This window comes from Xyrauchen texanus, chromosome 25 (assembly GCF_025860055.1).
Source record: "Xyrauchen texanus isolate HMW12.3.18 chromosome 25, RBS_HiC_50CHRs, whole genome shotgun sequence".
Taxonomy (NCBI): Eukaryota; Metazoa; Chordata; class Actinopteri; order Cypriniformes; family Catostomidae; genus Xyrauchen; species Xyrauchen texanus.
The window spans coordinates 15,705,487-15,732,091 of record NC_068300.1 but is presented as its reverse complement, the minus strand read 5'-3'; the positions used below and the strand labels follow the sequence as shown (position 1 = coordinate 15,732,091).

Below are 26,605 nucleotides of genomic sequence, written 5' to 3'. Positions count from 1 at the left end.
AATTTACGCGACCGAGGAAGCTTGATATATCGGAAAAAAATAAGTTATAAATTGACAACCGTAGCGAATTACAAGTTTTGCTTTGCGCGCGACCGTTTGGCTGAGGGAAACGGAGCGCGAGGCGGATTTTCGAATGTTTAGAGGCTCTCGCGCTTTCGCAGCTGGTTGTTTTTAAATCTATATGTAATGCACACTGCTGGCTAGCTACCGATGCTGGCTAGGGTGATGTGATGTCTCCGTGCTGGAATAACGAGTGTGTCAGGATAAACACAAGAGGCTTTACAATGCCAAAAGCTCCTCGGTTCTCAACTGACGGCTCTTCCCTGCCTGTCTCCAAATTTTTCCCTCGCATACTCTTGTCGTACAAGTACAAAATATCCCCGATAATTCTGACTTACCTTCCGGCTTGTTTTCGGCAGCCATTTCCCCTCCGCGCGCCACATCCTCCTCCTCCTCTTCACGAGCGTTGGGTACCACGCGCGTTCACGCCGAGGAGAGCAGCATGAGAAGGGACTGGCGAGGCAGAGGCAAGTCCAACTAGAGCACACTCACCATTGGTTGTCGGACGATGACTGACCATGTTGTTCTAAAATGGTTTACGAGAGCGAAGAAAATATCCTCCCCTCCGAAGTGTCTGTGAGAGTCATTGGTTGATACGTGATGTGTAGTTACACCTAAAGAAGAACCGAACCAATCCAAAGTGAGCGCTCGTGAAATGTTCTCGTGCAAAATATAAAAGCAACGTACATGTTTCAAGTGGCTTGTTTGAGGCCAATGACGCTTCGGACACTAGTTTATTCTGTTATTGTGATTGGATGATTTATGGGGTTATCAAAAGTAGACCAAGCTATACAAGAAAAGACTATCATGTATATATATATAGCCTAATATATGACTTGTAATGGTGACCTTTTTGAATTAAGGTTTGATAACAAGAGTTTTAAAATACCTAAATAATATTTGGCTGTTGGGTATACATTTGTGTTGTGTTTTATTCCATTGAGTTTTCACAATAATTGTGTGAAGAAGATATACTTCATTTACAATTGACTCTATCAAAACTTCAAAGTTGTAGCGCCATTATAGCCTACTGCTTTTGCAACAATATACCTATTGTTGTAACGCCACAGTTCCATTGCTTCTATGTTGTTAAAGCAAGGTTTACCATTTAGATATAATCTATGCAAATTATCGATCCATTGGTTAACTTTGAAAGTGCAACGTTGGCAACTTGGTCTGAATGCGCCATGGTGCTGAACGGACAGCTCCAGTTGGCAGCATTGTGCTCGTGTGACTGAGCTTTCACGAAAAGTGTAGGGCCCAGTTTTATAATAAGTTCTGTAACATCCACAGCTGAACAGAGAAGGATATGGCTGCAGGCAGATCTCAAAAAAGGTGCAGGAGCTCCAAACCATCAGCAAAGATATAGGGAGTCCCAAACCTAACCCTTTTCCTAATCTTAAAGCGGTAGTAAACCCAAAAATGACAATTCTCTCATCATTTACTCACCCTCATGCCATCTTAGATGTGTATGACATTCTTTCTTCAGCAGAACACAAAAAAGATTTTTAGAATAATAGTTTAGCTCTGTAGGTCCATACAGTGCAAGTGAATGGTGATCAGACATTTGTAGCACCAACAATCATAAAAGTAATCCATAAGACTTTAGTGGTTAAATCTAGATCTTAAGAAGTGATATAATAGATGTGGGTGTGGGTGAGAAACAGATAAAAAAAAATGTAAGTCCTTTTTTACTCAAAATCTCCACTTTCACTTCTCTCTCAAAGCCACATGTGGTGCCTGTTTGGTTTCACTCTCCATCTGAAAATGAAAGTGGAGATTTAAGGTAAAAAAAAAAATACTTAAAGTCATATGGTTACTTTTATGTTTCCTTCGTGTGATTTTTGGAGCCCAACATTTCTGCTGACGAAAGTCATATACATCTGTGATGGCATTAGTGTGAGTAAATTATGACTGAAATAGTGAGACTATTTTCATGTTTGGGTGAATTGTCCATCTAACCATGCTTGGAAGCGACGCCCCCTTTTGGAGATGGCTCAACCCCATTTTAGAGTAAACCTGCCCCTTATGATATAACCCCGCCCTCTTTTGGAGATACCTCCCCAATTTGGAGATCTCCAGCCTGCAGCATGGCTGAACATGGGAGAGAAAATAATTTCTGAAAGCCTGTACAAATGGTCTTTCCATAAATGTGTGGTCTATATCCCATCTGAATTGCCTAGAAAACCTCAAAACTGCATTCAGGAATGTGAAAGTCGAATTATACCCAAGCTGATTTATTATTCGATAGATTAAGCATTTGTTAATTGCATTGAGCGTATAGATAATGCCCTAAATGTCTCTTTGCCCGCAGCGAATACCCACACAGAAATGTTATCATTATAGTGTGATCTGTATTGCTTGCAGTAGCTTGATAACATGAGCGCTTTATAACTACTTGTCTGTTCATTTTCTAAGAGAAAGCCATGGAATGTTAAATAAAAGAGCCTAAATGACCCGTGGAGAAAACATTTGTGACAGTCTTTACGAAGCTGCATCTGGTAATAAAAATAAACATTCAGGACCAATTTTTTGCAGCAGCATATTTATGGACTGAATAAATCTGATCTAATATATATATATTGCAAAATTTTAATTTAGTATTATAACACGTTATAAAATAAAGCTCTTAAAAAATGTTGGTGTACTACAACTTTTGAGGCACTTTAATTCTCTGAGGGACTAAAACTATAGGCTATAGTAGCACAATTTCAAACTGAACATATGCAGTCTGGCCAGGATCACGGGTAAGGATCACACAAAAGTCACAAATAGGATTACAAGAGAGATCAGCAATGATTCTTCACTGTAAAAAAGTGAAAATGTACAGTTGTTATTTCGACCTGACCAAAATAATTGAATACTAGTTATAATAATGAATGTGAGATGAATGGAACCAGTTTATTTAGATGTTCCATACAACGCAATATTTTATGGTGCACTCAAAAAATACATTTTAATTCAGAAGTTTACATACACCTTTGCCAAATACATTTCAACTAAATTTTTCACAATTCCTGACATTTAATCATAGAAAACATTCCCTGTCTTATGTCAGTTAGGATCACTACTTTATTTTAATAATGTGAAATGTCAGAATAATAGTAGAGAGAATTATTTATTTCAGCTTTTATTTCTGTCATCACATTCCCAGTGGGTCAGAAGTTTATAAACACTTTGTTAGTTTTTGGTAGCATTGCCTTTAAATTGTTTAACTTGGGTCAAACATTTTGGGTAGCCTTTTTACAAGCTTCTCACAATAAATTGCTGGAATTTTAGCCCATTCATCCAGACATAACTGGTGTAACTGAGTCAGGTTTTTAGGCCTCCTTGCTCGCACATGCATTTTCAGTTCCGTGGTTGCCCACAAATTTTCTATTTGATTGAGGTCAGAGCTTTATGATGGCCACTCCAATACCTTGACTTTGTTGTCCTTATGCCACAACTTTGTAGGTATGCCAGGGATCATTGTTCATTTGGAAGACCCATTTGTGACCAAGCTTTATGTTCCTGGTTGATATCTTGAGATGTTGCTTCAATATACAGTGGCAGCCAAAAGTTTGGAATAATGTACAGATTTAGCTGTTTTGGAAAGAAATTTGGTACTTTAATTCACCAAAGTACCATTAAACTGATCACAAAGTATAGTCAGGACATTACTGATGTAAAAAACAGCACCATCACTATTTGAAAAAAGTCATTTTTTATCAAATCTAGAAAGGGCCTATTTCCAGCAGCCATTACTACAACACCTTATCCTTGAGTAGTCATGCTAAATTGTTAATTTGGTGCTAGAAAATCACTTGCCATGACATCAAACAGTTGAAAGCTAATTGGTTCATTAAATGAAACTTAACATTGTTTTTGTGTTTGTTTTTGAGTTGCTACAGTATGCAATATACTGGCATGTCTTAAGGTCAATATTAGGTCAAAAATTGCAAAAATTCTCTAGAAACTCATCAGTAAATCATTGTTTTAAGGAACGAAGGCTATACAATGCCAATAAACTGAAGATTTTATACAAATGTGTATACTACATTCTTCAAAGACAAAGGACAACTGGCTCTAGGACAGAAAGAGATGTGGAAGGCCAGATGTACAACTACACAAGAGGATAAGTACATCAGAGTCTCTAGTTTGAGAAATAGACGCCTCACATGTCCTCAGCTGACAGCTTCATTGAATTTTACCCACTCAACAGCAGTTTCATGTAAAAAGTAAAGAGAAGACTGAGGTGTACAGGCCTTATGGAAGAATTGCAAAGACAAAGACACTTTTTAAACAGAATAACAAAAAGAAAAGGTCAGAGAGTGCAAATAAACACAGACATTGGACAACAGATAATTGGAAAAGAGTGTTAAGAATCTTAACCCCACTGAGATTTGGTGGGATCAGCACTGTAAGGTGCATGAGAAGTGCTTGACAAGACATCCACATCTATGGCAAGTGCTGCAGGAAGTGTGGGGTGGAATGTCAAATGAGTATCTGCACAAACTGACAGCTAGAATGACAAGAATCTGCTCATGGCTGCACATGGAGGATTCTTTGATGAGAAATCTTTGAAGTATTTTAAGAAATTCCGAAACAAAATTCAAATTGTAATAGTAATTTTTCAAGTTATTAATGTCCTGATTAGTTGAATGCCACTTTGGTGACTAAAAGTACCAATTTCTTCCATAAGAGCAAGATCTGTACATTATTCCAAATGTTTGAACGCCAGTGTATCCACATAAATTACCTTCCTCATGATGCCATCTATTTTGTGAAGTGCACCAGTTCCTCCAGCAGTAAAGCATCCCCACAACATGATGCTGTCACCCCCATGCTTCACGGTTGGGATGGTGGTCTTTGACCTGCAAACCTCACCCTTTTTCCTCCAAACATAACGATGGTCATTATGGCCGAACATTTACATTTTTGTTTCATTAGACCAGAGGACATTTCTCCAAAATGTAAGATCATTGTCCTCATAAGAACTTGCAAACTGTAGTCTGGCTATTTCATGGTGGTTTTGGAGCAAGGTCTTCTTCTTTGCAGTGCAGCCTTTCTGGTTATGTTAATACTTGTTGTACTTCAACCTAAGTGTATGTAAACTTCTGACTTCAACTCTAATTATTTGGCTGAACGTACATAATTAGACGACCTGTCTAATAAGACCTATTAAGCTCCAAAAAGCACAAAGGCAGCATAAACATAATTCATACGACTCCAGTGCTTTAGTATACTGTATGTCTTCTGAAGCAATGCAATCTCTTTGGGTGAGAAACAGATCAATATTACACATATTTTTTACCATATATCTCCACTTTCACTTTCAGAATGTGAAAGTGAACGTGGAGATTTATAATAATAAACATTCATCTGATTTTGGAGCTGGAAAGGTCTGGTCACAATTCACATGCACTGTATGGAGCTACAGAGCTGAGAATTAATTCTAACTAAAAAAAAATTTTTATTTCTCCGTGAGTGTGTTACTTCTCTAAAAAATAGTTTTACCATGAAATGATCTCAGCCTAAATGTGAAATCGCTTACTCGTTTACTTTTCTATATACAGTGATTGCCACATAATTCACTATATAGGGAACAGGAAACGATCGATCAGACTGTGCTTAAAGGAACTGAATAAATAAAACTCAATGCCGGCTGATTAAAGTTATCTCTGTGAAATGGTCAATGACACGCTGCAGCGAAAAGATAAAATATTTTTACCTTGCGCAGTGTGTGCCGTAGGTCATGCAAGGTAAGATGCAAATGTCTCTTAAATGAGCTTGACAAGAGCTGCCACCTCAATCCGTTCAGCTTCCAGCGCCGCCTTTCTCCCATTGAAAATACAGAACCATGTAAAATTTGTATAATGACTGTAAAGGAGAGGATTCACTCTAAAATAAGATAATAAGTTACTGATTTATTTATCGATGAAGAAAAAAGAGTGTAACGACAGCAAAACCTGTCAAATGCATAGAAAAATATAGACAATCTATATTAGACTATGAAAAAGAGATCAGACATAGTTGACAGAGGTTGACTGCACTGTAGTAGATGCAATTAATTACTTTTTATTACCATAACAATGCGGTTTATCTTTGTGCTCCACCCTCCCCATGAGTGTGATCTCTGAGGCAGCCACGGGACACAGCCTATAGCAAGACTGGACTCACAAAATTTAGATATGTGAATGAATATTTCTGCCACAGGCATTCTTTTTTACATGCAATAATCATTTCATTTAATTATTGAAGGTTCACTAACTTCTCTCTCTCTCCTGGTTCATTGCTGACAGAAGACTAGACCCTCATTTGAACCCAGCAGAAGAACCTACCAAGAGCATGGAGCTGGAGGATGTGTTTATGGATCTGTTCAGGCAAGATGGAGTTTTCTGAAATATTCAGTAAAGTTTTATCAACTCGCTGTGACAACCACAATAACTGACACCTACCCCAAATCCATCTATGGTATGGGACTTGACTACCACAGGAGAACAGCTCTTCCGGAGATGGGGTACATTTAATTTTGGGAATGTGCTAGCAACGCTGGCGGGCCATTACTCCTCGAAGGCCCCTCCGCTTCCCTCTCCATCACAGCCCACAGCCATGTTCCTGAAGCCTCGTCTGTCCCAGAGCCCGCGTTGCAAGCCTGGTCCATGTTGCAAGCCAGTTGCAAGCCAGTTTTCATGCCTGCTTATGCCCTAGAATCATTTTTTTTTTTTGTGGGCTACTCTGGTTCCAGTGGGCTCAGAGTTCTCTTCAACAGAGACCACTTTCTCCCCAGCCTTGGTGGTCCTGGAGCTCTCCACCAAACCTCCCACGACTCTGCCTTCTGAGCCTCTCAAGGCTGTGCTCACGGCTGTCCGGAAGAGAAAGAGAAGGTCTCCTAATCTGCAGACACTGCCAGTGCCCATGGCCACAGAGGCCATTTCCAAGTCGCTGCTAGCGCACCAGACCATTATTTGTCAGTGACACTGGTGTTGGTACAACTGAACTGAAATAAATTCACGCAGATGAATTCACACATCCACCATTTTAAATTGAAAGTGAGACTCAGGTGGAAAGTAAAGCTAAATAACAAGCTGAAGAATGGAGTGTCCCCCTCCATCCCATAGAGAGTAAAACACACATTTTAAAAAGCTTTCTTGCCATCTAGTATTCCATACAAAGATCTTAAGTGGGTATCATACAAGACATCAAAATAATTTATTATTGCTGTAGCAGTTGATCACATACCAGTAGGCATCACTTCATATTGACAATTATTTAAATCATTCTAAAGTTTTGCATTGTAGCAACATAATAATAAACACCCGTCTTACCTAATGCAGCAAAATCCAACACTTGCACTTGCATCATACTCCATATGCGGTCACTACCGACAATGTCAGAGCAAACTAGAAAAGTTTTTGGAAGTTCCGTGGTCAAAGCATGAGTCATAATTAAACATACATTGTTTAATTATGGTAGACTGTCCTCAACATGCTCCATCCTTCAGCATAATGGCAACCCCCAAAACTCTTACATAATAGAACCTATTCTAAATACCAACACCTAAAAAGCTCTTTCAAGATTGTATGATTATTCTATCAGTGCTAGACTTAAATTTTCAGGCCACCGAAGCAAATTTACCATTGCAACACACATCAGCATGCTCAAAAGATAGGATAACCAGAGCTCTAAGAGTCCGACAATTGTGCGGCTCAACAAGCCTTCCCTCGATATCTCTGCGGAGACCACAAAACGTATGCACCCCATTTGAATTCTACAGAGAATCATCTACTTTAAGCTACTTTATGCTGTGGAAGAAGTCAAACCTCTCAAATTGCTAGACAGCCCCAACATTATAAACTGGTAAAGTGGAGACATTAACATTCATCAACATAAATTACAAGGCATTTTAAATACACATCATCACCCTTACTAACATGGATCATGTTTATTCTGTAGTAACCCAGTGACAGAAAAGGGGAAATCTATTAGACCTCATTTGTATATTATTATTTTATAGTATTTTATGTAAATGTTTTTAGGCTATTTGTTTTTCTCAAAACAGTATTGTTTATATTTAAGAAAGAAAAGCTACATTGACCTATAACCAAGTAATGAGGAGCCATCAATGCTAAACATTCATAAGGGCAAGTACAATGTAGAATGTATAAGTTTAAAGTTGTCCTCCTGTTGTAATGATGTCTGATATTTAACAAACTGGCCATGTTTGCATTCAGATATTTCAAGAGATGGCTTACTGAAAATTATAAAGAGCCTGATGAAAGATAAACAATATTTGAGAAGTAAATGATCATTTTCCTTTGAAGCACAGTCCCATTTAGTATAGTGCTCTACTCATAGATGGGTGGTTGCAACCAGACAAGAAGTGCCGTGCCGACAAGGATACAGTGGAGGTATCAAACACAGGGCATGTCGATGTGATTCAGTTGCCAGAAAGTACACACAAAAGTTACCAAGGTTTTTCCCATCTTCTTTGGGTCGAATTTAATGTAAAACATGCAAGATGAGTTCCATGGCATGGCAGAAATTTGAGCAGCGGTGGTGGCGGTGTGCGTACATTCATAGAATACATTTTTTTGTAAATTTTAGAACGAGCAATGTCGTCAGCCAGACGCATCCAGTGTGCAACCCTGTTCAGAATCAGGGCTGCCTTAGGGCTGTGCAACCAGTGCGTTACACCAGGCTCCAAGCTTATAGGGGGGGTCCTGTGCCGACCACTATAAAGGGAAGGTGGTTGCTACATGTAAGGCAATCACTACCTCGCCATGGGCCCCGCCATTTGCTTGGGATGGCCCTGGTCAGAATATTACAACTAGTCCCATAAAAATAAGGTGCAATTTAAATTAAGTTAGTTTAGTTTGATTACCATTAGCATATTGAAGTAAACATTAAATGTAATTTATTAGCAATACATTGCAATCATGTATCCAAACAACTTTAAGCTTATTGATGACAGTGTACCTCACCAACAAAGATAATATTTAGACCCAGGAAAAATGCTGGTTGTTCCATAGTGTATGGGTGTTTTAAAATTGTGAATTGGCGTAAGTGAGCACAAAAAATCCAGGTTATTATTTGCCTTGTATTATTGGTCTTGGTTAGTTTTACACCCTGTCTGCACTGGGCAGAACCACTTGAAGCTGTCGACAAGAACGTTCTAAACCGTTTATTTGTGTTGTTGGCACTAGTTGTAATGGGTTCTATTGCTTTTTACGCAACACAGCACAACACTAATGTCCAGTGTGGACAAGGTGTTACAAATTAAACAGAATTGGCCTACTAGTATAAAATAAGTTCACTATGTTCATGGCTGCATAGATACTGTGGGCCCTGGGTCTTGAATGTTTTCCCTATGCATTAATGCAGCCCTGGCCATCAAAATCTTACTCCAACCAGGTGACCAAACATGATTTACAAACATGACTAAAACCTAACATTCACTACAGAAACCGTACTGTCTTCCGCCATGTTGAAAGTTTACGTCTCCTCCCAACTTGGACACTCGAGTATCAAAGTCATTTGCAACTTCCAAATAGGAAAAACTGTAACTGCACGTAAAGGCTGCATAACGCCAATGATACATGTCGTCCCAACGCAGATGGATTTCTGTAAATTTTTGTACACATTTAAAAGGATTGAAGTTGGAATTCATCAAATATATATATAAAAAAAAGTTTAAATTGATGACAAAAACCCGCTCAAGATAAATGCAAACAGTAAAAGTGTGTGACATGTTTTTGTCACTCTTCCTCCCGTCCTGAGGGTGGCGCTGAAGGTCTGTTGTGCTGCAAATATACTCACCAAAAATCAGCGTAGATTGATCTTGCGCTGGGGCGGAGATGAAAAGTGGCAAATATGGCGGCGCCCTTGGAAGAAGATGAAATCGACAACGATGATTATTATTCTCTCTTAAACGTCCGCAGGGAGGTATGGCATCTGCTTATTTACTGATAAGTTTTAAATGAAAGTCCAGCAAGCGAATCGTGAAAACAGACGCTGCAGATATCTTGTTTTAAACTCAGGAGCAAGCAGCATGTCGATAAGCTGTGGCACAGCCAGTACACCATGACCCTTACTTATCATAGCTTTCGGGCAAAAATCTGACTGCATGTTTACTAATAGTTCTGATGAATATCAAATGAGAATGTTCTATCTTCTCTTTGAATATGAGCGAGAAGCACTGAGTATACCATTAATATATATATATATATATATATATATATATATATATATATATATATATATATATTATATGATTTTATAACTTCACCCCTGTCTCCCTCTTAAAGTGAAATTGCTCTTGAAAGGTTGACTTAAAACAAGAGAACTTTACTAAGAAGTTTTAAAAGGGGAAAAGCATCCGCATTCATCATTTGGTGTAGGGCATGATTTATATGGATGCTTCCTGTGAATTGAAATCCTATCTTGGAAAGATTCGCCAGCTAAGATAATAATAATGTGTGCTCACATAAGTGTACAGGACCTGTTTTGTTGCTGTAATCTGCCAAAACTGTGAGGCTTAAAGATAAGGATATTAATTTGTCAACTTAATTTAACTTCTGGTAACAAAGTATGTTCTCATGATAAGTGCCCTCGACTTCATTCTTCCAGTCCTCACCTCTTTATGTCCTTAAAAAGAGCAGCTTGTGCTTTATGATGAATGATCCTCTTTTTTTAACTGTATATCCAGGCCACACAGGAAGAGCTCAAGGCGTCTTATCGCCGTCTTTGCATGCTGTACCACCCAGACAAGCACAGAGATCCAGAGCTTAAGAAGCAGGCAGAGCAGCTTTTTAACTTGGTGCACCAAGCATATGAAGGTACAACGTTTTTTTTTTTTTTGCACACTCAGCCTTTTAAAGCCTCTGACAAACAAAGGAAAGCCTTGTGGAATTATTTGTTATTATACCACTGTTTTAATAGCAAGGCAGCATTTTGTAGTGTCTTAACAGAATAGCTTTTTGTTTTCTTTTTGAAGCATAAGTGTTTCATTCTCACCTCATGAATGTTTGATTGTGAAATGTGATTTATTAAATTTTTTTCTTGTACAGTGTTAAGCGACCCACAATCTAGAGCTATATATGACATATATGGGAAGAGAGGGCTTGAGGTTGAAGGATGGGAGGTAAGTTGAAGATTCAGAGTAGTAATAAATGCTTTAGGATTAGATACCAAACTACAAGCAACATTTCAAGCAAAATCATAGATAATCTTTCCCAATGGGAATTTGTTATTGTTATAATTTTTTTAAGGTATTCATCTTTTTGTGCTCACTACACAATAAAATTATTTCTAGATTGTGGAGAGGAGAAGAACACCAGTGGAGATCCGTGAAGAGTATGAGCGACTTCAAAGGGAGAGAGAGGAGAGAAGACTACAGCAAAGGACCAACCCTAAGGTTTGACTTTATGCCTTCAAGCCTCAGCCTCAGTCATTATAAAGCTTATGTCTCACCAACCTCTGTTCACTTTCTCCGTCAGGGGACTATAAGTGTGGGTGTTGATGCAACTGACCTCTTTGATCGCTATGAGGAGGATTACGAAGAGGTATCTGGTCGTAGCGGCCTACCACACATTGAGATCAACAGGATGCACATATCCCAATCCATAGAGGTATACTCCTAGCACTTTTTATTTCAATGTGTGCCTTTTATAGATAAGTAATCGCTCATTAAATTGTGATTACTGTTCGACTGATACAGGTTTTCTCTGGTATACTGATATCTAGAGAGAGAAAATTCACTTTAAAAAAAAAAAAGAGAGAGAGAGAGAAAATTTGCATTTTTAATTGGCACTGACCACTTGAGGAAAAAGTCTATTCCAGGCGTTTTGCAGAAAGCAGCGTTCTGAAACTATTTACTTATGCCGTTTAAGGGATTAAGAGAAAACCGTTTAACGCACCCAGGTTTCTCCTGGAGAACATGGCTAATGTGGTCATGTAAACGCATAAGCGGAGTTCTTAGAGGGTACATGTGTGTGAACAGACCCAATAACAAACGTCATAGGATGGAGCCCAACAACAAGTCAACACTGCAGAAACAATTCAACATTTCAATTATTTTGATACAGGGACCACATCAGGCTTTAAGCAGAACATAGGGGGCCACATTGTATTCTTTTTGTGATGCAGTGTTCCGCATTGATTTGGTTATTGTATCTTTAAGCCCAGAAATATGTGTGTACTAAATTTTATGAAGTGTATATGTGACTCCTGCAATTGCCTTAAGTATTGTTTTGCTCAAAAAAGGTAGATCATTTTCTATCTTGCATTAAAAATTTAAGAATGCAGACAACTGGAATGCCTACATAAGAAAACTGGACTCACTGTACACCTACAAGCCTACAAGGATCACAGCCATCATTATAGATCAGCGCTCACATCAGCCCGCACAGCATTTTACTCTGAGATCATTCAATCTGGATCCTCCAACCCTCGGACTCTGTTTGCCACTGTTAATAAATTACTCAAACCCATTGACAACATCACTCACTTATTCACCATGGACAAATGCAATAATGTCATCGACTTCTTTAAATACAAAATTGATAGCATTCACCAAGAACTCTCTGTGAACATTTCACCCAGCACAGACCCTCAATTTGACTCATCCATTCCATTTCACATCATTCTCCCCTCCCTATCAGTCATTACAGAAACTGATCTCACTAACCACTTCAACAAAATCCACCTCACAACCTGCCCACTGGACCCCATTCCATCTGCACTGGTCAAGCACTGCCTCCCCTGCCTCAGCCCACTCATCATGGCTATCATCAACTCCTCTCTCACCTCTGGAACAGTTCCTTCTTCCTTCAAAGTTGCAGCCATCACACCAATACTTAAAAAACCTGGCCTGGATCCTGACAACCCCAACAACTTCCGCCCCATCTCTAACCTACCTTTCCTGTCTAAAATCCTGGAACGCTCGGTCGCCTCTCAACTAAAACACCACCTCCTATCAAATCAGCTCTACTGAAACCTTTCAGTCTGGATTCCGTACTCATCACTCTACAGAAACTACACTACTCAAAGTAACAAATGACCTCCTGCTCAGCCTCTGACTCTGGTTCCCTCTCCATCCTCCTCCTACTTGACCTCTCTGCCGCCTCGACACCATTGACCACTCCATCCTTTTACAACGCCTACAATATCTTGGCATCTCTGGCTTAGCTCTCTCCTGGTTCACCTCCTACCTTACCAACAGATCTCAATTCATATCCATCAACAACTGTACGTCTCACACCATACCTGTCAATCACGGAGTCCCTCAAGGCTCGGTGCTAGGTCCCCTTCTGTTTATCCTGTACATGCTTCCCCTTGGACTTATCATTCATAAGCATGGATTAAAATTCCATAGTTACGCAGACGACACACAACTATACCTTAGCACCAGATCCATCACTCCTGCCACAGTATTAACCATCACAACCTGCCTCTCTGCAATAAAATCCTGGATGAACGCCAACTTCCTTAAACTAAATTGCAATAAATCGGAAGTCACCAGATCTCAACCCAATAGAGCATCTTTGGGATGTGGTGGAACGGGAGCTTCGTGCCCTGGATGTGCATCCCACAAATCTCCATCAACTGCAAGATGCTATCCTATCAATATGGGCCAACATTTCTAAAGAATGCTTTCAGCACCTTGTTGAATCAATGCCACGTGAGAATTAAGGCAGTTCTGAAGGCAAAAGGGTGTCAAACACAGTATTAGTATGGTGTTCCTAATAATCCTTTAGGTGAGTGTATATATATATATATATATATATATATATATATATATATATATATATATATATTACATATGTTTTTTTTCTTTCTGAAAAAGCAAATACCAAACCGTACTGAAACTGTGACCCTAAAACCTTGATACAAACCGAACCGTGAGAAATTTGAACCATTACACCCCTAATACGCAACAATGTAAAATACTGATGGTCCCACACTTTGAGGTCCCACACAAAGTGCTCATACATTGGGGGAATCTTTGTAAGAGGAAAACCACACTATTGCAGCGCAATTCTGCTGCAAATCATGATGGAAAGTTAAGGAACACAAACACAACAACAACAATGAAATATCTGGAAATAAATTGAAGCAAAGTCTTCCTCGGATGCCATGTTTGTTTTTTACACAAGCATTGTAGGGAAATTATGTTGCTGCAGAGAAAGCTGCTTATTGACCGAGCCACGTGTTTATGGGAGTAAAGAGCACTCCGCTTATACAGTGCATGTAAACGGGAATGACGCACTCTCGCAATAAGCAGTTTTCTCGCAATAAGCCACTTTCTGGTGTCCATGTAAGTGTAGTCAATGCTGTCAGTAGATTGTGTTGCCAACTCTGGGGAGCTGATCAGGCTAAGCAGGCACGATTATTGGCAGGTGCTGATGACTAGCCAAAAACAATTGCCAATAGATGGTCTATCACTAGTTGACCCATTTTCTGAGAGTATTTTATGTAAATATGTTTCTCATATAAACAAGTACTTGTGTACTACCCTGATGCAACTGAGATGTTAACTATAACTCTCAAATGATGAAAGCTTTTTGTCTTTCCATTATTCATGCTCTCATAGGCCCCTCTGACCACCTCAGACACAGCCATTCTCTCCGGCTCCCTATCCACGCACAATGGCAACGGAGGAGGAAACATAAACTTGGCCCTGCGTCGAGTCACCTCAGCTAAGGGCTGGGGAGAGGTAAAAGCTTTAAGTTAATGCTTTTCAGACAAATTAACTGTATTTAAATAAGATTGCTGAGCATGTAGCCAGATTTGATTCATATATGTTACAGGTTGAGTTGGGGGCAGGAGACACACATGGCCCTCTGTTTGGGTTAAAGATTTTCCGTAATTTGACTTCCCATTGGTGAGGCCAGCATTAATAGTGTTTATATAATTCAGCTCATGTTAACTTTAGATATCCTTTATCTTTGCAATTATTGTTTTTTTTTTTTAATTAATGCACACTGATTTTTGTAATTCATTGGTGGATATTTGTGGACATATGTCTTAAACAAAAGATGGCTATTGAGTTTGGTTGCATTTTTCAGCTTTGCAACAGCTCATTGTGGCATGCAGTTTTCATCTCGCGGTATGCGGCCAGGTCTCACTACCATACTTGCACGGCAACTCAACAAAAACACTATGGGTTATTTACAGTGGCGCTGGGGAACCCAGTCGTCCATGAACACCAGCATTGTCAGGGATACCAAAAGCAGTCATTTCACCTTTGCTGCGCAGGTCAGTTGTTATACACCTTTCTGCTCCTCATGCTTGGCCAAATTGTTTTAACCAACAATTGTTCCTATTACTCATTTCTATTTTATCACAACAGTTGGGAATTCCACATACATTCATCATGATGAGCTATCAGTACAAGTTCCAGGATGATGATCAGACCAAGATCAAGGGTTCAGTCAAGTATGTATCTGTGGATTGTGCCGTTGTCTCCCTGTGTTTTGCTTTTTCACTGACCATGTTTTTTACATGCACTTTTGTTTGTTCAAAGGGGAAAGTGAGAGCTACAAATAGTGCACTCCCATGCATGGTTGCCACATTTTACAAAATAAGTATAAAATTAGGTGGAATATTTCCAGTTTGCGCAAGTATAAATCTTTAATTGGAGGGCTTGCATCTCTTATCTGGCAAACCTGAGCATGTTAAATGCTTGTCCCAATGCAAGATAACTGAAATATCCAATGGTAAAAAATGCTTCTAGGATAAACGAGCCATGGCCCAGATTAAACTATTGTGGTGGGCTGGATCCGGCCCGCGGGCCATAAGTTGCCCATGTCTGCTATAAACTATACCATTCATACACTCTAGGGTTATAACGGCTCTCTGTAAAAAAACTAACCATAAGGTTCATCACCCGCGGTTCAGTAAGCATTGGCACCATGGTTCACCTCAATTTAAGGAGTTTAACACCTAGGTTTCTCCCATTGAATGCTGCTTATGTGGCCATGTAATCACATAAGCGGTGTTCTAACAGGTTTTTGAGGAGTGCGTGTGTGCATGGAACAGACCGAATAACAAACATCAGAGGATAGAGCCCAAGATCTTCAACAAAAAAAAGAAGTCAACAAAACATTTCTGGGACTACAGTGGGAAAAGCTATAGAATATAACTATACCCATTTTTATAAACACTACTGTAAAATATCTAAGTTTCCTCATATTAGCGTATATGCGCTGGTACATTGAGGGAATCCCGGAGTTTTATGTTTTTTGCAGCGCAATTCTGTTGCAGGTCATGATGGAAAGTTAAGGAATCAAACACGGCAACATCTCTGGAACATCTAGAAATAAAGTAGAGCAATGGAGAATAAAATAGTGAAGTCTTCCTAGGATACCATGTTTGTTATTTACACAAGCGTCGCAGGGAAAATACGGTGCTATGGAGAAAGCTGCTTACTGACAGAGCCACATGTATATGAGAGTAGAGTATGCCACTTATACAGTGCATGTTATCTGGAACGCTGCTTTCTCGTAATATGCCAATTTCTGGTGTCCATGTAAACGTAATAACTGTAACTGATATTCTAAATGCTATGTTCACAAGACTTTCTGATTATTTGTGGTCGACGGATAAATTGGAGAGGCCAATAAATCAGCTGATATTTAGTATTTTTTAATTATTGGCTGATTCGTTTCTTAAGCTGCGACAGCACCGTGAAGGAGACGTCTGAGACATATAAATGATCAATCAATTTGTTTCGTTATATGCAATTGTGTTACCACAATAATACTGTAGATAGGTGTGTAACAGTCTTATTTAAACGGTCCTACATATCAGAGACAGTGCTCGGGTGTTTCATTCTCTCTCTTCTCAACAGTTCCCTGTAACTGTTAACTGTCTTTTTTAATGATAAAAAGACAAATATCTATAATATTTCTATAATACATGTCTGCAAATACATGTCTTGTTTAAACAGGTTTAATTCACAAACCTCACACATTTAATTCACACTGTCTCTCCTCTCCAATTAACATTTTTATTGATATAACAAAATAAAACAAAAACACAACATGTATACACTGAATCAACATTTAACACCCCTGCCCAATCACAAAACCTACCCTAACCCCCAACGAACACCTCTGTGGTCACAAATAGATACAAACATAATAATCATACAATTAAAACAAAACATCTCTCTAACAAGTCCCTCCCAAAAACACCAAGTAATTACCCCACTTCCTGTCGAACAAATTCTGATCCCCCAGCCTTCTGCTTGACATCCCTTCAAAAGCAGCCACTCTCCCCATCTCAGCACACCACTCTGGAAATGAGGGTGACCTATCCGACTTCCATCCCATTAAAATAATTTGCTTGCCCACCATAATGCTGGTCATAACCCAGTTTTTTATGTGTTTATCCCCACCTCTTCTCTCTCTTCTCTCAACATTTCCCTATAACTGTAAACTCTTATCTTATGATAAAAAGGCAAATATCAGTAAAACTATCATATATCGTCTAAAAATGTACAGATATCTCATTTAAACAGGTTTAATTCACAGACTTCAGGAGAATTGCACAAATCAGTTTTTTCATGTGGAGCGCTCATAAGGTATATTCCTCTTATGCATGTTTTATAATAGACTGCAGTGTCCCTCTGACTCAGAAATGTTGCATGACGGTCAGTCCATGACACTCCAAGCAGGCAATTCAATTCCAGGCTGAGGAAACTGGATGTGGTCAGTAGATTGCTGCTCTCGATGGATCCGCACAAGAGCGATAGAGCAACTTTAAAGTAAATACTGTATGTGCATTAGTGTTAAAGGAGTTTTTTGTTCAAAAAGAAAATTAAATTATTAATACTCACATACTGTCCGTGGCCGCTGGACTACTGTGAGCACAGTTGTCATTTCCTTCTTCCTAATGTATTACAATTTCTTTAAGTGCAAACAATTACTTAAATGGGAAGACGAAACTGATACCAGGAGAAACGGATGCCTACCATAAAACAAAAAGTAAGATATATATATATATATTTTTTTTACAAGTTAAGGTTTTTGTGAAAGTTTTAGTCAATATAATGCTTAATTAAATTTTTTAGACAATTTATGTATATGTAATTTTATTATTATATTAAATAGGGTGATTTATCAGCAATATATCGGCGTATTGGCCACACTGCCCTCTGGATATCGGCATTGGCCATTAAAAAAATCCATGTCGGTAAACCTTTACTAGTAGCTACACATTAATGATAATGAATCCAAAATGTTTTGCTAAATGCACTCCTTATGCAAAAACCTCTCAGATGCATTAAAGGAATAGTTCACCCAAAAATTGTAATTCAGTCGACAGCCTTCATCATTCACTTTCATTATATGGAAAAAAAGATGCAATGAAAGTGAATGGTGACTGAGGCTTACATTCTGCCTAACATGTTTTTGATGTTCCACAGAACAAAGAAGCTATTATGGGTTTGGAACAACATGATGGTCAATAAATGCTGACAATTTTCATTTATGTTTGAACTATCCCTTTAATTGTCTGTTTCAATGGTAAACATGTCTATTCTGTGTTGCAGGTCAGGGTTTTTCGGTACAGTAGTGGAATATGGTGCTGAGACAAAGATCAGTCGTCACAGTGTTCTAGGTGCTACTGTCAGCGTTGGAGTACCTCAGGGCGTCTCCCTCAAGATCAAGTAAAGCACTTTTGGTTATTTTAAAGACATTGCCCATCTTTGATGTTGAAAAGTTCTGAAATCACAATGTTTTTGTCTCTTTTATCTCAGGTTGAACAGAGCTAGCCAAACATACTACTTTCCCATTTTCTTAACGGATCAGCTTCTACCCAGTGCTGTATTTTATGCCACTGTTGGACCGCTTGTGTTCTATTTGACACTTCAACAGCTTGTTATCAAGCCTTTCGTTCGTGCTCAGCAGGAACAGTAAGCCTTTTTAGCTGATTACATCTTCAGAGTTGCAGTCACATTCTCCACCTGTTTCATTTTGCCGTCTTTTATGGGCCAATTGACTTCCTAACATTCTTCTTCAACCTTTATCCCCCATGAGTCTAGAAAATTGTAAAAGACTGAAATCCTTTAAATGCTGGTGAAGCTAAAAGTAAAAGAGCAAATGTTAAATCAACAGTGGACCTTTTTCTTTTCTATTTAGGGAGCTTGAGAAACAGCGGGAGAGCTCATCATCAGACACTGCCAAGAAGAAGCAAGAGGCAGAGGCAGCTGTGAGTTCATAACGTCTAAATACACTGCAAATAATTCATAATGCACAGCCATTTAAAGTGGTCATAACTTTCACTGCAGGCGTTCTGTGTTTGGAGAAACAATCAGTGTCAGCATCAGGCTATCCTATCTGCACATCAGTCCCTGAGTCAGTGTGATGAATGTGTGCCTTCTCTGTGTGCATATACAAGCAGTCTTATTTGAAATCGCTTTCCTCTGTAGGTTCTGCTGATGCAAGAGTCTGTTCGAAGAATTATCGAAGCAGAGGAGTCCCGAATGGGTAAGACTGCATAACTCCCAATAATGATCAATAGCATCGGCTGTGATCAAACTGTGGTTTTGAAATTGAATGCCAGGTGAGGATCTGTGACTCATTCTATTTTTATATCAGGTTTGATTATCCTCAACGCCTGGTATGGCAAGTTTGTAACAGACAACAGTCGTAAGCACGAAAGGGCAAGGGTCATTGATGTGACTGTGCCTCTTCAGTGCCTGGTGAAAGACTCTAAGCTCATTCTCACAGAAGCCTCTAAGGTAAAGCACTGTTATGCTTGCTTTGTAATAGCTTGAGGTCCAAAAATACAAATGTGGAAAGGGAGCAGGAAGTTATTGAAATGGCAATGAATTCTCAAATCCATTTCTCTAGTTTTATTATAGTTTAAATTTTTGTCGTGTTTTGTACATGCTTTTCAACTCCAACTAATCTTTCCTTCCTAAAAAATTTAACTTTCCAAGTGGATGTGAAGCACTATTGCAGGTGTTAATTTGATGCTTTTGCATTAATGTTCTTAGGCTGGTTTACCAGGCTTCTACGACCCTTGTGTAGGTGAGGAAAAGAGCCTGAAGTTGCTGTATCAGTTCAGAGGTGTGATGCACCAAGTTTTATGTGGTGACACAGAAGCACTCAGGCTACCAAAACAATGTGAGTATACAAACCAAGCGAAACAATTCTGCAAAATAATTTACAGCATTGATTTTATGCATTTTATCCTGACTTCATAATGACGAATGAGTAATTCCTTACTAACAGTAAAGATCAATGTTATTCTTGATGGTAATTTAAAATTGTATGTTTTTTGTTTGTTTTTCTCTCTTCCTTGTAGCCCACAGGATTGATAATGACAATTAGGAACATGTATCTCTTGAGCTGAACGGGACAGCTTGGACTGGTACAGAGCAATAAGACAGATGTTCTGGAGTAAAGCCCTGGAAACAATCTGTGTCCTTCAAAGTCTTCATATATTTCTTTATCCATTATTTTGTGCCATTTAAAATATTATTCTATAGGATAGATGTTTGGATATTAGAACATTTAATTGGGAAGTTTGATTTGTTAAATTTTCACAAATTAAAGTATATTATCTTTCTCAGAAAAAAAAGAGAAACCAGATTTAAAAACAAAACTATAATGTGAAAAGCAAGACAACAGATGTATTCCTGTTTTTGTAGGCCTTATTCACATTTTAAAGGGAAGGCATCTCCCCCAAAGATGGGTGCACATCCTTCACAGTGGAGAATCTCTAGACCACAACAGTGCCTGCAATCAGCACTCACCAGAGAGTGCTAATTTACTTTCTTTACATCAGAGAAACCATTGCTGCTAGATCCAACTCACTGAATCCCACAGGAAATGGTGTACCCCAGCAGTGTCAGCCCATTGACTTATTTTTTAACACCATCATCCAAATAAATGATAATACTAAAAGTGTTTTATCACTTCTGGAAAGATTTAACACATAAACATTAACTCTTGATTTCACCCCATTCACTTAAGCCTAATATTTGGAGGCCCACCTATTGTAATCTGCATCATCCAGCAGTGTCATGAGGCTTGAAGAGACCAATGCAAACATTTTTATAGTACTGTCTTTGTACTGGCTGAGGAAATGGATTAGCATTTAAACTGTGTATTAAGTCTGATGTAGAGCTTGTCTCCCACCTTGTGTTCAAAAACTTGAATAGCAGTAAATGAAAGGATAATAGTGAGACGTCCTTCTTTTTTACTTATAGGCTCAGTCTCCCAGAATACTTGCATTTTAGTGCCATACTTCATACAGGTAAGATCTGTGCCCTCAATATAGTCTTTTGGTTGATTTAAATTGCCTTTTTTGGTATTTTGGGATCTTTATGCAAGAAAATGAATTGCGGTAATGTTGAACTAGTAATATTTTATTGGAAGGTCTGTGTGTACAGCATCTTTGTTTAAAGAGAATAGTTTCATTTCTGGGTGACAATAAATTGTATGAAATATGTCCATCCTGCACACTTGCCATTGCCAGGGTGATGTTAAAAGGGCAATCTATAATTGTTAGTTGGAGTAATGGTATTGTTGAAAGGTGATTGTTGTTATAATTTGACTAATGGCCTACCACTTGCAGCAAGTATAGACTGTCATTTTAAAATAAAACCTCAAGGTACAATGAAAATGTGTTTCAATGGTGTACATTGCAGTTACATAGATTTTATTTAGAAAATAGCATAATTATATATTTAAATGTATAATTATAGTCTACTAAAAATAGCTTTTTGGACAGAAAATGTTGCACACAAGTCCTCATGCACAGCAACTACCCTATTCAGGAAATGTTTTTGTTGAACAGTGATATGTTTTTCAGGATCAAAAGCTGAAATGTTTGTGCAACTAAATGTCTTTATTACTACTTAACTAGGTCTTGGCATTACTGCCTCTCTGTATTTGCAGATGTGAGAGTCTATGGCGATGTGTATGGCTACATCCACGCTGATGGCGCAAAATCAGAAGCTCTCTTTGTGTAGCTTGCAGTTTGAGCTTCATTCTTTTTATTACTTTGCATTTGGACTGTAACCTTTTCTGTAGCCATCTGCTGATATCTAAAACATCAAACAGACGGGCTTTGGTTGTGCGTTCATCCAAAAGGGTATATGTGTGGTCTGCGATTGCCAAATCCTAGGGAGATTAAAACGCATCAAGAATTTTATTTTAACATCTATTTTATAACATAATGAACGTCAAACAAAGACGAAACTTCACCTTTGTTGTTTCACAATTAACCCCTTCAATACTGTGAGACAGTGGCTGGACATGCGCTTTATGCATCTCACTTTGAGCATCCTCAGTCTCAGGAACATTCCTTGCAGGTGCAATTTCATCCCATTTATCAGCAGCAGATTTAAAAGTTATTTTCTGCTTCTTCCTAGAATTCTTTTGCTGATGGCACAGAAACTACAATGAGTAACTGATGAAAGGCACTGATAAATCATTGTTTTACTCTACCTTAATGGGATAGTTCACCCAAAACTTAAAATTCTCTCATCATTTACTCACTTTCTTGCCATCCCAGTGGTGTAAGCTGAAGCAAACAAACAAAACTATTTCAGCTCTGTAGGTGCATACAATGCAAGTGAAATGTGACCAGAACTTTCAAGCTCAAAAAATTACATGAATGCAGCATTGAAGTAATCCATTTGACTCCAGTGGTTAAATCCATGTCTTCTGAACTGATGCAATCACTTTGAGTGAGAAACAGATCCATATTTAAGTCCTTGCTTACTATAAATCTCCACTTTCTGTATGTGAAAGATGAGATTTACAGTATAAAGAGACTTGCATATTTATCTGTTTCTCACCCAAAGTGATTGCATCAGTTCAGAAGACATGGATTTAACCACAGGAGTCAAATGGATTACTTTTATGCTGCATTTATGTGACTTGGTGCTTGATAGGTCTAGTCACCTTTCACTTGCATTGTATGGAGCCACAGAGCTGAAATATTTTTCTAAAATCATGTGTTCTGCAGACAAAAAGAAAGTCATACACATGTGGGGTGGCATGAGGGTGAGTAAATGATGAGAGAATTTTTGGGGGGACCTATCCCTTTTAAGTACCTTTGCATCCTGAGGTGGGATTGTAAAGAGGGTTGGCACAGCGTTCCAGAGCAGATTTTTGCGGTTACCCAAACCACTGAAACAATCTTGAGTGAAATGTAGTGAACAGATGACCATGTGCTTCCTCGGCTGAAAGTCGTCACGTCCAATGTTATCTAACCATTGTTTCAGAATTGATGGTTTACTGAAAGGAAACCTAACAGGGATAAAGAAAATGTTTCGATTAATTGTATAACTGTGATATAAAGTCATTACATCATAATGACAGTGAATTGAACATCTCTACCTACCTGTGGAACGTGATGTCTGGATTTTTGTTATTGTACCTACTGGTGCAATGAAATGCAGAACAACTTTTCGGCATCTTTGCCCCGAACAAAGATGGCGATAATCCAGCCCCGCAGTGTCTCAAAATGATTCAAATAATAACATGAACAAGGTCTTTACTGTATAATTTCTTACTTAATAGTCTATTAAGTTTCAAACCAACAAATAACCAATAGCTACCAAAGTAACCTTTTCCTTTCCCATAAGAGCAATCATGTTAAATAAAATATTTGTATTTCGGGTTTGTTTTCCGGTCAGGTACCAATCTGTGCCTTTCAAAATAAAAGTCATCTGGTTTTATTTGAAGGTACATGTTATAAAATTCCATAAACTTAAGTTTTCTGTGGTTTTAAATTAAACGTCAGAAAATATACGGCACTGATAAATCTCCTTTTCATTCGGGAATATTGAATTGATGGCGACACAGTGTGATACTGTCCCGTTTCCATTTCTTTAAATTACGCTATTTAAATGTTAAGTTTGTGAGTAGTAGTTTTTAGAATGCAATAAACATCAGGAGAAACTTTACAGAGCACAAAAAAAATAATTCTAGACGGTTTTGTTTTTTTGTGTGCAATTTACATATCTCTACGCACATAACAATGGGCGTGTCCTCAAAGACCGTCAGAAAGTCAGTTGAGCCGTGGCTGTAGGAGCGAGCGAGCGCGCAAAGAGGGGGATGGGGAGAATTGTTTTTGTGTTGCATTCCTGCAGTGTGTTTGACCTTTGACCTCGTTGTTGTGTTCTTCTCGTCTTGCATTCCAAAGTGAGGATTTCCTGCAGTATGCCAAAGGCGTTAGTAGTGGCTGCTGGGGCTCGCCTGTTCTGTCCCATGTCTGTGTTTACCACTATTTAACCAGCAAGACGTTACAAATAACCTACCTGGTCTGTGTGCACAACGCCGCTGCTGCAACAACCGATCGCTTTACTTGACATAGCGCGCTAGAATATACGGAGTGAATACGCAATTATATTTTCCTAGTTGAGGAGAGAAAAGGAATCTGAGACCTTTTGGTATTTCAGCTAGCCTAGCACGCTAGCGGGCTTTTGCCGTAAATCACGCACACGTTTCATATCCGCCGAATCGAGCTGAGGCTGCTGCAGAGAATCCGCACCCGCGAGACAACACTGAGGAAATGAAGGACAAACAGAAGAGAAAGAAGGAGCGCACGTGGGCAGAGGCAGCTCGCATGGTAATGTGTTAATAATTTTTAACTAAATTGCGTGGGGTTTGTTGTGGTTTACGGGTGTCACGAACAAAGCTCTCTCGAGCTGGGCTCGTGCTCTTTTCGGGTTGGACTCACGCGCCGCCGCCCGCGGCTGATGATTGTGTAGCAGAGGGAGCGTTAGATGCGTTTCATTTCCCCACTTTTGCCTTTGCGTAGATATGGATTTTAATCCGCGGTGCCAAGTGAAATTCCTCCTCTCTAGACACCATAAGAATTACATTTCCAGCGGATGTTATTATTGAGTGATAGAGCTATTATTGCTGGTAGCCTAGCGTTATTAGCAGCATTGCCTGTTTGACCCTTTGTTTGCAGGGCTTCTTCTAGCTAGCTGAGGGTAATGCTAAAAAAATATTTGACAAAAGCATTATATCTGTAATTCACGAAAGCACCGTTTCAATAAAGGTGTGTCCCAGTTAGTCTGAAATGCGCGGTTGTGTCTCTTGTTGTTGTTTTAGGCAATAGCTGTTAGAATGGTAGGCCGGGTATTTTCATACAGTTCGTGATCCATTGTAACAAGCCTTCGATACTAGATACAATTTTAATAGGGTGAATGGGCATTTCATGCTTAATATCGGTATAAAACATACGGACAATTGCAAAACGATCCATGCAATATGTGAAGACAAAAGAACAGTGCAGCTGCTTTGGGTTTCCCCTTTATTCTTCACAGGGGTGGTATGTATGTGTGTATATATCATCTTCAGGCCATATTGGTGCAAAACATCCAATCTTACTTTACACCCTGCGGTTAAAACTGCTGGAAAGATGTTTGTCCCATTTGATCTGCATCGTCATGATTCAGTTATTACATTGCACCCCATGGAAAATATTTCACTGTTTTGCACACAAAAGATCTTACAGCCAATACTGACATTTCAACTAGATCAATTTACACATGTTCTGCTTCACTAGTTTGACGTGTTTGTGCTTATCTAATAATATCGTTACAGTAGATATTTAGTAGAAACAGAACTAGGCCTATAGATTATGTGACACCGAATCGGGCCTTGTGTCAGAAACAAGTGTCGCAGATGCAGTTGAATTAATGAAGCCTTTGTCTGGGTTTTTGGTTCTTTTGGGTTCTTCTAGTCATTGCTTCCATGTCTTTGTTTTATCTCCTAGGTGGTTTTGACAAGTTTCTTTTTATTTTGATTGACACAAAGACCATTGCTGCAATTTTGCACATGACAAGTTCAAGATTAGGAAAAAAAAGTCAACTGCAGCCACAGACCATGCACTCTGTGGAAAGTATATCTTGAATCCTGGTTGCCGATTTGGATGGTGATCATTTGTGCTAGACAATCACCACTCGTATCATACAAGTCTGTAGTGTGTGCATATATGTCACGGTTTAAAACCTGTATTTTATATGAACAGGTTAGATGCCAAGTCACAGTAATGTCATATCTGATATAATATGCCTGCTTCGAAATGTAATCCCTATCATCTAAATACTTTATAGACAGTTAATGTCCCCAACCGAAATCATACCAACCAACCAAATTTCAGGTTATGCATTTTTTTTTTGCAGGCATCACATAGAGTGATTGAGATTTGTGAAGCAGGTATGGGCATGTAGTCCGCTACCAGTTCCTCTCCAATGCTAACGGGACAGGCTCTCAGGGAGATGCGGGGCAAGTGCATAGCACACTTGCACCCAAATAGATTTTCATGGAGGAATGGTTTACCAAAAAAAAAAAAAGAATTCTCACCCTCAGGCCATCCAAGATGTATATGATCTTCTTTCTTCATCAGAATAGGATTTAAGATTTTTAGGAAAGTATCCCAGGTTTTTTAGCTTCATCCAATGCAAGTGAATTGATTAAAATATTTGATGGTCCAAAAGGCATATTTAGGCAGCATCAAAGTAATCCACACAACTCCAGTCAATTAAGTAATGTCTTCTGAAGTTAATCTATATGTTTGTGTGAAA

At 38.8% G+C, this 26,605-nt stretch overlaps 4 protein-coding genes across 7 annotated transcripts in view; 2 read left to right on the top strand and 2 right to left on the bottom strand.

Moving 5' to 3' along the window:
- LOC127619231 (calmodulin-binding transcription activator 1-like) overlaps nucleotides 1–445 on the bottom strand; it is a 548,116-nt gene extending 547,671 nt beyond the window's left edge. For both annotated transcript variants that reach the window (XM_052092050.1, XM_052092052.1), the window contains exon 1: nucleotides 399–445. In XM_052092050.1, coding sequence (XP_051948010.1) covers nucleotides 399–423 — 25 coding nt within the window. In that variant the 5' untranslated portion in view covers nucleotides 424–445. The remainder of the gene's footprint in view (nucleotides 1–398) is intronic.
- Nucleotides 446–9,859: 9,414 nt separating this feature from the next.
- LOC127618516 (dnaJ homolog subfamily C member 11) lies at nucleotides 9,860–21,685 on the top strand. 2 transcript variants are annotated; one of them, XM_052091007.1, is made up of 17 exons: nucleotides 9,860–9,984; nucleotides 10,748–10,877; nucleotides 11,109–11,182; nucleotides 11,354–11,455; nucleotides 11,538–11,669; nucleotides 14,633–14,755; nucleotides 14,850–14,923; nucleotides 15,108–15,297; nucleotides 15,392–15,477; nucleotides 18,596–18,712; nucleotides 18,803–18,958; nucleotides 19,185–19,254; nucleotides 19,475–19,532; nucleotides 19,644–19,786; nucleotides 20,045–20,174; nucleotides 20,356–20,421; nucleotides 20,702–21,685. In XM_052091007.1, the coding sequence occupies exons 1-16, from the start codon at nucleotides 9,913–9,915 to the stop codon at nucleotides 20,379–20,381; spliced, it is 1,683 nt and encodes a 560-aa protein (XP_051946967.1). In that variant the 5' UTR covers nucleotides 9,860–9,912; the 3' UTR covers nucleotides 20,382–20,421; nucleotides 20,702–21,685. The 2 variants fall into 2 exon arrangements, with proteins under 2 accessions (XP_051946967.1, XP_051946966.1); XM_052091006.1 differs by having other exon boundaries at nucleotides 20,356–21,685.
- A 163-nt stretch (nucleotides 21,686–21,848) lies between these two features.
- On the bottom strand, nucleotides 21,849–23,848 carry thap3 (THAP domain containing, apoptosis associated protein 3). Its single transcript, XM_052091008.1, has 4 exons — nucleotides 23,407–23,848; nucleotides 23,117–23,312; nucleotides 22,263–22,439; nucleotides 21,849–22,178 (listed from the first exon to the last, which is right to left on the bottom strand). Exons 1-4 carry the CDS (start codon nucleotides 23,478–23,480, stop codon nucleotides 21,918–21,920), a joined length of 708 nt encoding a protein of 235 aa, XP_051946968.1. The 5' UTR covers nucleotides 23,481–23,848; the 3' UTR covers nucleotides 21,849–21,917.
- Nucleotides 23,849–24,091: 243 nt separating this feature from the next.
- Nucleotides 24,092–26,605, top strand: part of asxl1 (ASXL transcriptional regulator 1) — a 39,853-nt gene continuing 37,339 nt past the window's right edge. For both annotated transcript variants that reach the window (XM_052091005.1, XM_052091004.1), the window contains exon 1: nucleotides 24,092–24,636. In XM_052091005.1, coding sequence (XP_051946965.1) covers nucleotides 24,580–24,636 — 57 coding nt within the window. In that variant the 5' untranslated portion in view covers nucleotides 24,092–24,579. The remainder of the gene's footprint in view (nucleotides 24,637–26,605) is intronic.

What these genes read in the sequence shown, in the direction of transcription:
- LOC127618516 (XM_052091007.1), top strand. Translation starts at nt 9,913, where the DNA reads ATGGCGGCGCCCTTGGAAGAAGATGAAATCGACAACGATGATTATTAT. An exon ending in ATTTCACCTTTGCTGCGCAG is followed by an intron (nt 15,298 to 15,391) that starts GTCAGTTGTTAT and finishes TTATCACAACAG; the next exon opens with TTGGGAATTCCACATACATT. An exon ending in TTCTCACAGAAGCCTCTAAG is followed by an intron (nt 19,787 to 20,044) that starts GTAAAGCACTGT and finishes TAATGTTCTTAG; the next exon opens with GCTGGTTTACCAGGCTTCTA.
- thap3 (XM_052091008.1), bottom strand. Translation starts at nt 23,480, where the DNA reads ATGCCGAAAAGTTGTTCTGCATTTCATTGCACCAGTAGGTACAATAAC. An exon ending in TCCCACCTCAGGATGCAAAG is followed by an intron (nt 22,440 to 23,116) that starts GTACTTAAAAGG and finishes CTGTGCCATCAG; the next exon opens with CAAAAGAATTCTAGGAAGAA. An exon ending in TTAATTGTGAAACAACAAAG is followed by an intron (nt 22,179 to 22,262) that starts GTGAAGTTTCGT and finishes TAATCTCCCTAG; the next exon opens with GATTTGGCAATCGCAGACCA.